General features: G+C 43.2%; 1 protein-coding gene across 26 annotated transcripts in view; it reads left to right on the forward strand.

The window, feature by feature from the left end:
• The window catches only part of atp2b2 (ATPase plasma membrane Ca2+ transporting 2), a 793,123-nt gene that overhangs the window by 707,223 nt on the left and 71,143 nt on the right, over nucleotides 1–14,757 (forward strand). For all 26 annotated transcript variants that reach the window (XM_048547367.2, XM_059649827.1, XM_048547364.2 and 23 more), the window contains one exon: nucleotides 5,058–5,237. In XM_048547367.2, the coding sequence (XP_048403324.1) occupies nucleotides 5,058–5,237 (180 nt within the window). The remainder of the gene's footprint in view (nucleotides 1–5,057; nucleotides 5,238–14,757) is intronic.

Raw genomic sequence — 14,757 nt, forward strand, 5'->3', positions numbered from 1 at the left:
CTTTTGGTGACAGTAGTGTGGATAAAGAGGGCAGATTGTGGCTGTGTACATGTCAAAAAAAATCCAACTCTGGATATTTTTGTTTAATTCATTCATTTGTGGTATAAATGTTGCTAGTAAGGCCAGCATATATTTCCTATCCATTCATTCCCTTGAAAAAGATTGTGATTAGCTACTACTTAACCAGCTGTGGCTCATGTGGCAACATCACTCTACAGTGTTGTTAATTAGGAGAGTTCTAGGATTTTGACTGAAGAATAGTAAAGGAATGGTAAATTGGTTTCAATTTTCAATGATGCATGACATGTATCTGCTGCCCTTGTGCTCAGAGTTTAATATTTGCAAAGTGTTGTTGTGCTTTTGCAGTGTACTCTGCAACTAATCAAGATGGATTACTTGGATAACAAAGTGTGGGGCTGGATGAACACAGCAGGCCACACAGCATCTTAGGAGCACAAAAGCTGATATTTCTGGCCTAGACCCTTCATTGGATGCTCCTAAGATGCTGCTTGGCCTGTTGTGCTCATCCAGCCCCATGCTTTGTTATCTCAGATTCTCCAGCATCTGCAGTTCCCATTACCTCGGATAGATTACTTTGTCCTGGAAGGCGTCAAGCTTCCTGAATATTTTTGGAGCTGCAATTGAAGAGAATTCGGTCGTATTTCTGATTGGGGCCTTGTAAATGGTGAAAAGGCTTTGCGGATTCAGGAGATGAGTCTCTCATCATAGAATCCCTAGCTCGTGATTTGTTTTTGTAGTTGTAATATTTATGTGGTTTATCCAGTTCAGTTTCTGGTCAATGCTAACCCTAAGACATTGATGATAGGGGATTCAGCAATGGTAATGGCATGAAATGTCAAGGGAAGATGGTTTAACTCTCTCTTTTAAGAGATGGTTACTATTATCACTTGTGTGTGCAAATATCACTTGACACTTTGTGCCAATCTCAACCTTTTCCAACATGCGGCAATGGAAATAGAAGACTTCATTATCCAAAGGGTTGGACATTGTGCAATCATCTTTGGATTTTTGGATGAAAGGAAGATCATTGATGAAGGAGCTGAAGGCAGTTAGATCTATGACTTTGACAAACTCCTGCTGTGATGCCCTGGGATTGAGATGAATGGTGTCCACAAACAATGACCATTTTGTATTGTGTTATGTACAACTCCAAGCAGGGAAGATTTTTCTGCCGGATTCCTACTAACTTTGACTTTACTAGAGCTTCTTACTGCCACAATCAGTAGATGTTGGTCTTTATACCATGAACCAGTCATAAACTGCATTGGAAGAGAGAGAGTTGGGTGGAGATGTGTGTATGCAGAGTATCGTCAATTATATATTAACATACAGTGACAGGACAGTTTAGGGATAAAATGGAAATTTGCAATGGCAGAGAGGTTAAGAGTACAACTTTTAGGAATGAGGTGATTATACAAAGAGAAAAAAATGCGTTCTGTAGCACCTTTCAGCACCTCAGGATGTCTCAAATCACATTATAAACAATGGAGCTTCCAGGAGACTTGTAACTGTCAGTACCTGATATCAAGCTCCTGTAAACATACAAATACATGGATTGGGAACAGAAGTAGGCTATTCAGCCCTTTGAGCCTGTTCTACTATTCAATAAGATCATGGATGAGCATGTATTTCAAATTCACATCCCTGATGACATAGAGTCATTGAGTCGTACAACGTAGACATAGACCCTCCTGTCCACCTAGCCCATGCCAAACATAATCCCAAACTAAACTAGTCCCACCTGCCTGCTCCACCCATATCCCTCCAAACCTTTCATATTCATGTGTTCATCCAAACGTCTTCTACAGGTTGTAATTGTAGCTGCATCCACCACTTCCTCAGGAAGTTCATGTCAATCTCCCTCTGCGTAAAAAGTTTGCCTGTCATGTCTTTTCTCTCAAGTCTGTCTTCTGACCTTAAAAATGTGTCCTATAGTCTCGAAATGCCCCCATCCTGGCGAAAAGACAACTACCATTAACTGTATCTATATCTCTCATTATTTTACAAATTCTATCAGGTCACCTCTCAACTTTTTATGCTCCAGTGAAAGAAGTCCCAGCCGATCCAGCCTTTCTTTGTAACTTAAACCTTCCATACCCAGGACATCCTGGCAAATCGCTTCCAAACCCTCTCCAACTTGATAATAACCTCCCTATAACTGGGTAACCAGAAGTGGACACAGTATTCCAGAAGAAGCCTAACCAACATCCTGTACAACCTCATCATGCCTTCCCAACTCCTGTACTCAGAGGACGGAGCAATGAAGGCAAGCGTGCCAAATGCCTTTTTAAACACCCTGTCTGTATGTGATGCAAACTTCAAAGAATTATGACCCTGCATGTCTAGGTCCCACTGTTCTACAACACTACCCAAGGGCCTACCATTAAATATATAAGCCAACCCTTGTTTGTTGTAACAAAATGCAATACCTCACATTCATCCAGATTCAACTCGATCTGCCATTTTCAGTCTGTTAATCCATTTGATCAAGGTCCCTTTGTAATCTCAGAAAACCTTCTTCACTGTCGACAATGCCACCAATTTTGGTATCATCTGTAAACTTACTAACCATGCCTTCTAAACTCTCCTCCAAATTATTTATATAAATGACAATGGTGGTGCTGGCTCGAAGGGCCGAATGGCCTGCTCCAGCACCTATTGTCTATTGACAAACAAAAGAAGACTCAGAACTGATCACTACGGAACATCTCTGGTAACAGTCCTCCAGCCTGAAAAGCAACCCTCCACCGTTACTCTCTCTCTCCTGCCGTTGAGCCAATTATGTGTCCAATTAGCAAGTTCACACTGAATCCCATGTGACCTAAATTTACTAATTAATCCACCATGCGGAACCTTTTCGAAAGCTTTACTAAAATCCAAATAGACAACATTTACTGCCATCGCCAATCTTTTTCATTACCTCCTCAAAAAAAATCAGTCAAGTTTGTGAGACACAAACTTCCTTGCACAAAACCATGCTGACTATCCGTATTCAAGTTTTGCCTCTCTATATGTCCATAAATCCCATCATTTATAAACACCTCCAACAGTTTACTCATAATTGAAGTCAGACTCACGGGTCTACTGTTCCCTGGTTTCTCCTTGCAACCTTTCTTAAAAAATGGTACAACATTATCCACCCTCCAGTCATCAGGCTCCTCACTGGTAGTTATAGATGATGCAATTTTTTCTGCAAGGAGACTGTAATTTCCCCCTTTACTTCGCACAATGTTCTGGGATACATTAGATCTGTTCCCAGAGATTTACCCATCTTTATATTCTCTAAGACCTCCTGAACTTCCTCTTCTATAATGTGAACTGTTTTTAAAACATCAAAGCTTATTTCGGTGCATTCTCTAGACTCCATTTCTTTCTCAACAGTAAAAAAAAACTGATGCTAAATATTCATTTAGTACCTCTTCCATCTCCTGGGATTCAACATAATGATGACCTCCTGATTCTATTGTCTAACAAAAATATATTGACCACTGCCTTGAAAACATCCAATGACCTCACTACACCACCTCTAAAGCAAAGGAAAAGTCAATTCCTTATCCACTTTTATCAAAACCATTCAGGATCTTATCTGCCTCAATCATGTTATCTCTCATTCTTCTGAACTCCAGTGGATCCAAGTCCATCCATGAAAGCTGATCTGGATCATTGGTTTTAGATATTGGTGGAGCAATAATATGAAATTGGCCACAGTGCTGAGGAAAAACACCTCTGTTCTTTTTGAACAGTGTCATTGGATCTTTTATATTCAACTGTAAAGGTAGGTAGGGCTCTTGATTGAACTTCCTTACCTGAAAGACGATCACCCTAGCAGCACAGCAGTCCTTCAGTACTCTATTGAAATGTCAGTCTTGAGTCTATCCTAATTGATACTTGAGCACACAGTCTCTGACTCGGTGGCTAGCTTCAAAAGGTGCAGAACAATACATTTGAGACCAAGAGAAATTGGCAATGTTAACAAGTAAAAATAAAGAGATGAGCCCTATATTCTTCGACTTCTATGGAGAGAGATCACCTCTCCCGCTTGGCTCTCCAAGTGTGATGAACTTCCTGTCCTCCCCTTGAGGTAAAACTTCCTCTTGACACCATATGAAACCGGATTTCAGACTGGGGCAGTCACCCATACCAGCTAAAGGCACATAAAACATGGAACTAGAGGCAGGTTCAACTCCAAAATTTACACCATATGCAGAGATTAAGTCCACCCTCAATGTATAATCTGGAATAAAATGTTAAATCGGCGGGGGTGGGGGGAGATGCAAAGGCAACAAAGGTAGAACAAATATGTTCTTGAGACAAAATGCAAATTTATAACATTAAATAGGTCACAGAATTATCAAAGAAACGCAGCTTGTTAATTTTGTATTTTGTTAACAAGTATAATATCTCATGACCGTGTTTATTATACTTCATAACAAAGAACATAGAACTGCAATATATAATAGTTCAATTCCACTGATATACAGTAGACATTAATGTGAGAATAATACAAAGTTATGCAGATATACCTCGTTATTACTAGGTGTCAAGAAAAGAATATAATCAGCAGTTGGATACCATCCAGTTTGCTGAGCAATTCTTTTGATTTTACCCAAAATATCTGGAGAGAAATAGGAGTCTTTGGTTATTCATATATCGATTAAAATGAATATATAATGAGAATAAAATGGAAAGTCAGCAACCTGGAACTCTTAATATTATGTCTGTCTCCACAGACCTTCCTGATCTGACTGGTTCTGGTATTTCTGTAGTTACTTCAGACTTCTAACTTCCATAGTGTTTTGCCTTGATATTAAAATATGGATACATGTGCAATAATAAAAGAAAGGTGGCAATCAAGAAGCAGAAGCTCCAGAACACCTTCTTTTGATCTATCTGAGCAATCTCAATATTGTTACGAAGTTATTTCATTTTACCATATTGTGTATTTACATTTGATGCAAGAAAACATTAGCTTAGTTGTCCAGTAAGCAAAACTGCTAAACAGTCAGGATCCCTGATTTTCTTACTTTGCTGTACAGGTTCCAGAAGCCATCAGAAAGTGCCAACGAGCTGGTATTACTGTACGTATGGTTACAGGAGACAACATAAACACAGCTCGTGCCATTGCCATCAAATGTGGCATCATTAATCCGGGTGAGGATTTCATCTGCTTGGAAGGCAAAGATTTCAACAGAAGAATCCGGAATGAAAAAGGAGAGGTGAGACCTTATCATGAATCTAATTTATGAAACAAAATCATTGCAGTGCAATCACAGTGGACGAATTTGCTTTGATAGCACCATATTTAGGATAGCGAGTAATATGAAAGGGGCATAAAGAGGTTACGAGAAATTATAAATCATATAAGGGAATGAACAATGATCTGTCAAATGCAGTATGACATAGGAAAATGGTATCAGAGATAATGGGAACTGCAGATGCTGGAGAATCCAAGATAATAAAACGTGAGGCTGGATGAACACAGCAGGCCAAGCAGCATCTCAGGTGCACAAAAGCTGACGTTTCGGGCCTAGACCCTTCATTAGAGAGGGGGATGGGGAGAGGGTTCTGGAATAAATAGGGAGAGAGGGGGAGGCGGACCGAAGATGGAGAGAAAAGAAGATAGGTGGAGAGGAGAGTATAGGTGGGGACGTAGGGAGGGGATAGGCCAGTCCAGGGAAGACGGACAGGTCAAGGAGGTGGGATGAGGTTAGTAGGTAGGAGAAGGAGGTGCGGCTTGGGGTGGGAGGAAGGGATGGGTGAGAGGAAGAACAGGTTAGGGAGGCAGAGACAGGTTGGAGTGGTTTTGGGATGCGGTGGGTGGAGGGGAAGAGCTGGGCTGGTTGTGTGGTGCAGTGGGGGGAGGGGACAAACTAGGCTGGTTTTGGGATGCGGTGGGGGAAGGGGAGATTTTGAAGCTTGTGAAGTCCACATTGATACCATTGGGCTGCAGGGTTCCCAGGCGGAATATGAGTTGCTGTTCCTGCAACCTTCGGGTGGCATCATTGTGGCACTGCAGGAGGCCCATGATGGACATGTCATCTAAAGAATGGGAGGGGGAGTGGAAATGGTTTGCGACTGGGAGGTGCAGTTGTTTGTTGCGAACTGAGCGGAGGTGTTCTGCAAAGCGGTCCCCAAGCCTCCGCTTGGTTTCCCCAATGTAGAGGAAGCCACACCAGGTACAGTGGATGCAGTATACCACATTGGCAGATGTGCAGGTGAACCTGTGCTTAATGTGGAATGTCATCTTGGGGCCTGGGATAGGGGTGAGGGAGGAGGTATGGGGGCAAGTGTAGCATTTCCTGCGGTTGCAGGGGAAGGTGCCGGGTGTGGTGGGGTTGGAGGGCAGTGTGGAGCGAACAAGGGAGTCACGGAGAGAGTGGTCTCTCCGGAAAGCAGACAGGGGTGGGGATGGAAAAATGCCTTGGGTGGTGGGGTCGGAATGTAGATGGCGGAAGTGTTGGAGGATGATGCGTTGTATCCGGAGGTTGGTGGGGTGGTGTGTGAGAACGAGGGGGATCCTCTTAGGGCGGTTGTGGCGGGGGCGGGGTGTGAGAGATGTGTTGCGGGAAATGCGGAAGACGCGATCAAGGGCGTTCTCGATCCCTGTGGGGGGGGAAGTTGCGGTCCTTGAAGAACTTGGACATCTGGGATGTGCGGGAGTGGAATGTCTTGTCGTGGGAGCAGATGCGGCGGAGGCGGAGGAATTGGGAATAGGGGATGGAATTTTTGCAGGAGGGTGGGTGGGAGGAGGTGTATTCTAGGTAGCTGTGGGAGTCGGTGGGTTTGAAGGAACAGCAACTCATATTCCGCCTGGGAACCCTGCAGCCTAATGGTATCAATGTGGACTTCACCAGTTTCAAAATCTCCCCTTACCCCACCGCATCGCTAAACCAGCCCAGTTCGTCCCCTCCCCCCACTGCACCACACAACCAGCCCAGCTCTTCCCCTCCACCCACTGCATCCCAAAACCACTCCAACCTGTTTCTGCCTCCCTAACCTGTTCTTCCTCTCACCCATCCCTTCCTCCCACCCCAAGCCGCACCCCCATCTACCTACTAACCTCATCCCACCTCCTTGACCTGTCCGTCTTCCCTGGACTGACCTATCCCCTTCCTACCTCCCCACCTATAATCTCTCCACCTATCTTCTTTTCTCTCCATCTTCGGTCCGCCTCCCCCTCTCTCCCTATTTATTCCAGAACCGTCACCCCATCCCTCTCTCTGATGAAGGGTCTAGGCCCAAAACGTAGCTTTTGTGCTCCTGAGATGCTGCTTGGCCTGCTGTGTTCATCCAGCCTCACATTTTATTATCTCTGACATAGGAAAATGTTCATTTTGGTAAAAAGAATTAAAAAAGTATATTATCTATTTGGTCAGAGATTAAAGATGTCTGAGCTGCAGGGGGATCTAGATGTCCTAGCACATGAATTACAAAAGGCTAATAAATAGGTACAGCAAATAGTTAGGAGAGCATATCGAATGTTATCATATATTGTGAGGGGATCTTCAAGCAGAAGTGGGAGGTTCTCCTTCAGTTGTGTAGGGAACTGGGAAGAACATGTCTGGAGTGCTATGCACAGTATTGGTCTTCTTATTAAAAGGAAATAAATGCAGTACAGGCAATTCAGACAAGGTTTACCACACTAATGGCTAAGTTAAGTGGATTGTTTGGATAAGTTAGATAGATTAGGCTATCTGGTGCAGTTTAAAAGAAGAAGAAGAGACTTAATTGAAATGCACAAGATCAATGTGGCAAGGATGTTTCCTTTTATGGGAGAATCCTGAACTAAAGATAATTGTTTAAAAATTTAAAACAGACGTGAGGCATTTTTCTTTTCTCACAGGATCAGGAGTCTGGAAATTTCCTCTTGAAAAGGCACCAAAAGCAGAGTCTGAATATTTTTAAGGCAACATGTGTTTAGAGTCATGTTAAACAAAGGATTGATAGGTGATCGGACGTGATGGGAATGTGAACTTGAGTTGCAATCAAATCAGCCATGATTATATTAAGTAGCAGAACAGGTTCAAAGGTCTGTGGTGCCCACTCTTGCTCCTTTTATGTAATAAGAAAAATAGATTAGCAATACATACATTGGTATTAATATCTTTGTTTTCTGTGCAGTAGAAGCCAACATATTGTTCAGATTAAGTTGTTAGAATTCCAATGAGGAATGCTGAGTAAATTTTGGGTTAACGCTGTGTATTCTTGGTCTAATTTCTGTACATTGCATATACAATCCTATTATGTTGGTGAAATCTCAAAACATAGTATTAGATTATGGCAACTGTGTTGTGTGGTGTAATTCTGTAAGTGAAGGTTTATAGTTTTTCATATGACTTTAAACAGATAATGAACAGGCCTCGGTTGCCATGCAACCTCCTGTGGTCTTTGTAATATGTATAAAAAGAAAGTAATAGAATCCACCACTCATTTTACTGACTTCTGCATTGGCATAATGGGTGTGTGGTTGACATGTATTGCCTTGCTTGCTTGTGCCATGTCACAGGGTAAAACAATTTAGTAGCAGTATGAGTGATAATGGGAACTGCAGATGCTGGAGAATCCAAGATAATAAAATGTGAGGCTGGATGAACACAGCAGGCCCAGCAGCATCTCAGGAGCACAAAAGCTGATGTTTCGGGCATGGACCCTTCATCAGAGAGCTCTCAGAGAGCTCTGATGAAGGGTCCAGGCCCGAAACGTCAGCTTTTGTGCTCCTGAGATGCTGCTAAGCCTGTTGTGTTCATCCAGCCTCACATTTTATTATCTTAGTAGCAGTATGAGGTTGGTGAAATTAGAGGGTGAAATGGCAGTATATCACAGTGGTGTACTGAACGAATAATAGAAAAGTATAGCACCAAAGAAGGTCATTCAGCCCAACAAGTCCATTTTATTTCTTAAGGACATTACAATTAGTTCTCAGTTTTCTGCTGTTTCATTATCCCTGCAAGTTTTTCTCCTTTGGACATTTACCCAATTCCCTTTTAAGGACGACCACTGTATGTGTATTCTGAACCGAATCAGACAGTACATTCAAAATTGTGATCACTTAAAAAAACACTTCAAAAAGTCTTTTCCACCTATTGCTTCTAGATCTGATGTCAATTGTCTTCAGTCTGGAATAAAAATAGTGGTAACACTGACCTTAAATGTTAATATATAATCCTCTCTGTACAGATATTAGCAGATCTGTGGAGTACTTCCGGCATTTTCAGTACTTATCTCAGACCAGCAACATCCACATTTTAAATCTTCATGTTACCAATCCTTCATCCACTGGAAAATGTTGCTCCATCTAAGTCTTGCATGATTTTGAAAACATCAGTCAAATCTCCTCAAAGCCCTGCCTGCTTCAAGGAGAGTAATATCTCAACCTTTCCAGTCCATTGATGAATATGTAATCCATCAGCACTGGAAGAATTTTACAAGACCTCTTTGGTACATTCTCATCATATCCTTCCCAATGATTTTTGGCCAAAATTGAACCCCAACTGAAGCTAAACTAGTGTTTTATGAGGGCTTAGCATAACAGCCTGACTCTTTTAGTCCGTACCCCTACTTCAATTAAGTTTTCATTTGTTTTAATTAGCCGTCATATTTACCTCTCCTGCCACTTACAAATAACATGTACAAATACCCAAGTCTTTTTATCTTTCTGCGTCTTCAAAATCAGTGTTTAGCTGCGTTACCTTTCCAACCGAACACATCACCTCTCAGTTTCTTGCCATGAGTGACTTCATGAGTCAATCCATTTCATCGGCTTGTCATGTTCCCTTGAAATCCACCACTGTCATCCTTACTTTAACGACATTTCCTAGTTTTGCTTCTTTTATAAACTAAATTATTGTACCCTCTGATCCAAAGGTTTATTTATTGTTATAATTTTCATCAAAAGCAGTAGTATTAAACCCTGACCAATATACCTCCATTCAATGCAAATACACAACAACACATCATTTTAAGATAATGAAATGTGAGGCTGGATGAACACAGCAGGCCCAGCAGCATCTCAGGAGCACAAAAGCTGACGTTTCGGGCCTGGACCCTTCATCAGAGAGGGGGATGGGGTGAGGGTTCTGGAATAAATAGGGAGAGAGGGGGAGGCGGACCGAAGATGGAGAGAAGAAGATAGGTGGAGAGGAGAGTATAGGTGGGAAGGTAGGGAGGGGATAGGTCAGTCCAGGGAAGACAGACAGGTCAAGGAGGTGGGATGACGTTGGTAGGTAGGAGATGGAGGTACGGCTTGGGGTGGGAGGAAAGGATGGGTGAGAGGAAGAACAGGTTAGGGAGGCAGAGACAGGTTGGACTGGTTTTGGGATGCAGTGGGTGGAGGGGAAGAGCTGGGCTGGTTGTGTGGTGCAGTGGGGGGAGGGGACGAACTGGGCTGGTTTTGGGATGCGGTGGGGGAAGGGGAGATTTTGAAGCTGGTGAAGTCCATATTGATACCATTGGGCTGCAGGGTTCCCAAGCAGAATATGAGTTGCTGTTCCTGCAACCTTCGGGTGGCATCATTGTGGCACTGCAGGAGGCCCATGATGGACATGTCATCTAAAGAATGGGAGGGGGAGTGGAAATGGTTTGCCTCTCCACCTATCTTCTCCTCTCCATCTTCGGGCCGCCTCCCCCTCTCTCCCTATTTATTCCATAAACCACACAACCAGCCCAGCTCTTCCCCTCCACCCACTGCATCCCAAAACCACTCCAACCTGTCTCTGCCTCCCTAACCTGTTCTTCCTCTCACCCATCCCTTCCTCCCACCCCAAGCCGTACCTCCATCTCCTACCTACCAACCTCATCCCACCTCCTTGACCTGTCTGTCTTCCCTGGACTGATCTATCCCCTCCCTACCTTCCCACCTATACTCTCCTCTCCACCTATCTTCTTCTCTCCATCTTCGGTCCGCCTCCCCCTCCCTCCCTGTTTATTCCAGAACCCTCACCCCACCCCCCTCTCTGATGAAGGGTCTAGGCCCGAAACGTCAGCTTTTGTGCTCCTGAGATGCTGCTGGGCCTGCTGTGTTCATCCAGCCTCACATTTCATTATCTTGGATTCTCCAGCTTCTGCAGTTCCCATTATCACTACACATCATTTTAGGGTGGCATGGTGGCTCAGTGGTTAGCACTGCAGCCTCACAGCACCAGGGACCCGGGTTTGATTCCAACCTCAGGGGACTGTCTGTGCGGAGTTTGCACATTCTCCCCGTGTCTGCGTGGGTTTCTTCCGGGTGCTCCGGTTTCCTCCCACAGTCCAAAGATGTGCAGGCTAGGTGGATTGGCCATGCTAAATTGCCCGTAGTGTTCAGGGGTGTGTTGGCTGTAGGGGGATGAATCTGGGTGGGATGCTTCAAGGGGAGGTGTGGACTTGTTGGGCCGAAGGGCCTGTTTCCACACTGTAGAGCATCTAATCTAATCACACTATCTGGCTGGGATTTTATGTGGCATGTCCTTCCCTGGGTGTGGGTGGGTAGATACAAAGCATGTGGTTTAAGATTGGGTAGGACAATGGCAGGGTGTAGATTTTACCAGCTGTAGATGAAATAACATAGAATCATAGAATCCCTGCAGCATAGAAGCAGGCCATTAGACCCATCGAGTCCGTACAACCTCCCCCACCCCCAAAAAGCAACCCAACCAGACCCCTACACTATAACCCTGCATTTCCATAGCTAATCCATCCAATCTAAACAACTCTGGACACTGTCGCTAATTTGGTATGACCAATCCACCAATCTGCACAATTTTGGACTGTGGGAGGAAATGCAAACATCAGGAGAAAACCCACGCAGACATGGGGAGAATGTGCAAACTCCACACAGACAGTTGCCCAAGGCTGGAATCAAACCCGGGTTCCTAGTGCTGTGAGGCAGCAGCGCTAGCTTCTCAGCCACTGTGCCACCTCGTCACCCTTTATTTACACATGATGAGTCCTTGTCTCGAATACTGCTCCTTAAGAGTCAGCTCTCAGGGAGTCAGCCCCAATCAGGGAATTCCTATTGTATGAGACCCAGCTGGCTGACCTTGTTATAAATACTACAAAAGAGTAGTTAGTGGGCATTTTGCCCACCCTTAGGCCAATTCCGGGGCCAAATAATGGCTTCCTCTCCCCACCTTGGTATTTCACAAGCAGGCAAGTTGTCACATGGAGAGACTCCCCTCACTGGACACCATGTGAAACCCAGTACTTAGAATCTTTTTAGTCCTCTGGAAGACTCCCATCCTGCCATCAGATTCCACCTCCATCCCCACCCTCCCACCACATCTCGCTCAGGCATGACTGATTAGCCCTGGCAAGAACTGATCCCTTTGATCTATCCTCTGGCCTGGTGCTACTGCTCTGGGTGGGACAGTTGGTTCCAATGTTCTGACTGGCTGACAGCTCTTGGAAGCAGACATTTTGTCTCAGAGATGAAGTCATGACTCCAGGTAAAGCTTTGCTATCTAAAATGTACTTGTTGCTTCCAGGGCCATAGAAGACAACATTGCCTCTGACTTCATGGCCAGTGGGACGAGCTATGGATGCCCTTTAAAATCCCAATTTGTTTACTATTTTGCTAATTTTCTTCACATACTGCTGCTTCCTCATTAATACCCTGGCTGGCAACTTTGCTGAGATATATCAGCAAATATTCACATGTTGCATCTGCACTCCCCTCATCCAACATCTCAATTATCTGATCGTAAGCTTTATTAAATCAGTCAAACACGATTTCCATCACTTATTGCTGATGTAATCAATCAGGTAATATTCCTCCTGATGATGATTTTATCAAATTTGAAAGTGAATTCAAAGGCCTAGTGTTTACAGTCAGATTAATATGCTGCAAACAACAATTTTTATTTTTTTTAAAATATGTTTCACTGATTTGCTGAGAGATTAATAGGAAAATGGCTTGAGAATTTCAGCCCTCAAGTGTTGCCAGTTTGTTCATCTTTGAAAATTGTCATAATCCATTCTTCCCCTATACTTACCTGATAACAACACAATACATAATAAGCAACAAGAACACGGGCTGATATCTCCTGATAAAACCAGGAGTCCCTGTACAGTCCAACCTTCAACCAGCTGAGATCAACTAGCTCCACAGAGCAGTGAGCTTGAGATCTTTGTGATCTGTGTAGTTTTGAAGATTCTTCGTTTTAGGCAACTGAACAAAAAGGTGATAATGTAAATTGTTAGTCCATAGTTAGTTGTATGTAGAACTTGGTTTTGTTGTTTCGAATGTACACAACAAATCTAATTATCATTTTGTAACCATTCATGTCAATAATTCTGAAGTACTGAACTAATTCCATAGTCCTAAAGAGGACTCATACTGGAACTGAAAAGTTAATTTTGTTTCACTGTCCGCAGATGCTGCCAGACTTTGTGAGTTTCTCCAGCATTCTCTGTTACAGATTTCCAGCTAGTGCAAAATTTTGCCTTCATGTTAACAACTTTTAACTTCTTGTGTTTAAAACTTTGATAATAGAAAGCATATATCATGACAATAATCAATAATTGCCACATTGTACAACTCCATTTCACTTTGCAATTGATTCTGTACTTAACTCATCGCATTCTACACTTGCAGAAGGTTGAAGTGTTAATCAACAAAGATAAAGTGATTGGATTTGTCAGGCAATTGGTCTTGTACCACTAAACATATTATATATCTTTGCAATAATTTAAGTCATGGCAAAATCAATCATACTTTAACAAACTGGTTGAAATTGTTAACAAAAGAGTAGATTGTAGCATTACATCATCTATTGACTGATATATTGATGAAAATAAAATCACTAATCTTTCTGAAATTGAATTATTTTTCCCTTGAATGTAATTTAAACCTTTTAATTGCTCTACAGTACCATGGAGTTTGACTTTTCCATTGCCTTCATGACAAGTATAACTTTCCACTTATCGAAGGGAGGATATATTGCCATTGAGCGAGGGCAACGGAGGTTCATCAGACTAAATCCTGGGACTGACCTGTAACAGAGACTAAGTAGAATGGGCCTGTATTCCCCAGAGTTCAGGAGAATGAAAGATGATTTCATTGAACTTGCAAACTTCTTACAGGTCTGGACAAAACAAAAGCTGAGGTTTTTCCTTGGTGGGTGGGAGGTGGGTCTAGGACCAGGGGGCATCGAATAAGGAGTAAGCCATTTATGAATGAGGCAAAGTAGAATTTCTTCACTCTGAGGTTGGTGATTCAATAGTGTTCACTACCCTAGCCAAATGGGAAGCTTAGTTGGTCACTATGCTTAAGACAGAAATTGATTGATAGATTTCGAGATGCTATTGACATCAAGAAATAAGGGGATAGTGCAGGGAAATGGCATTGAGTTGGTGAATAGCCATAAAGTGGTAAAGCAGAGCAGGCTTCAGTGTTAGTAGGAGGTTTGACAATTTTTTTTCCCCGTCATTTTCCATTGCTCCCCCCATACCACCAAGCGACCCTGCCTCTCTCCCCTATGATTGACCATTACTGCTCGTCTCCACTAATTAACCCGCTATGATCAGACCCCAATCCTGTAATTAGACCCTCTACAATGAGCAAATCTCCCACAACCTAAACCTCAATATCTGCTCAAGTCATGGTTTCCATCTCCAACTTGTCTTCAACCCAATCTTTCTGATGCCTGTCTCTTTCTCCATTGTGCTACCAGCCTGCAGCTTTTGATCTTCTATGGACTCATCTGATCGCCATTAGCCTTTCCAGCCTTTTTCCAAACTTTTGATTCCCTCACGCCCCAC

This window comes from Stegostoma tigrinum, chromosome 11, assembly GCF_030684315.1.
Source record: "Stegostoma tigrinum isolate sSteTig4 chromosome 11, sSteTig4.hap1, whole genome shotgun sequence".
In the NCBI taxonomy this organism is placed as follows: Eukaryota; Metazoa; Chordata; class Chondrichthyes; order Orectolobiformes; family Stegostomatidae; genus Stegostoma; species Stegostoma tigrinum.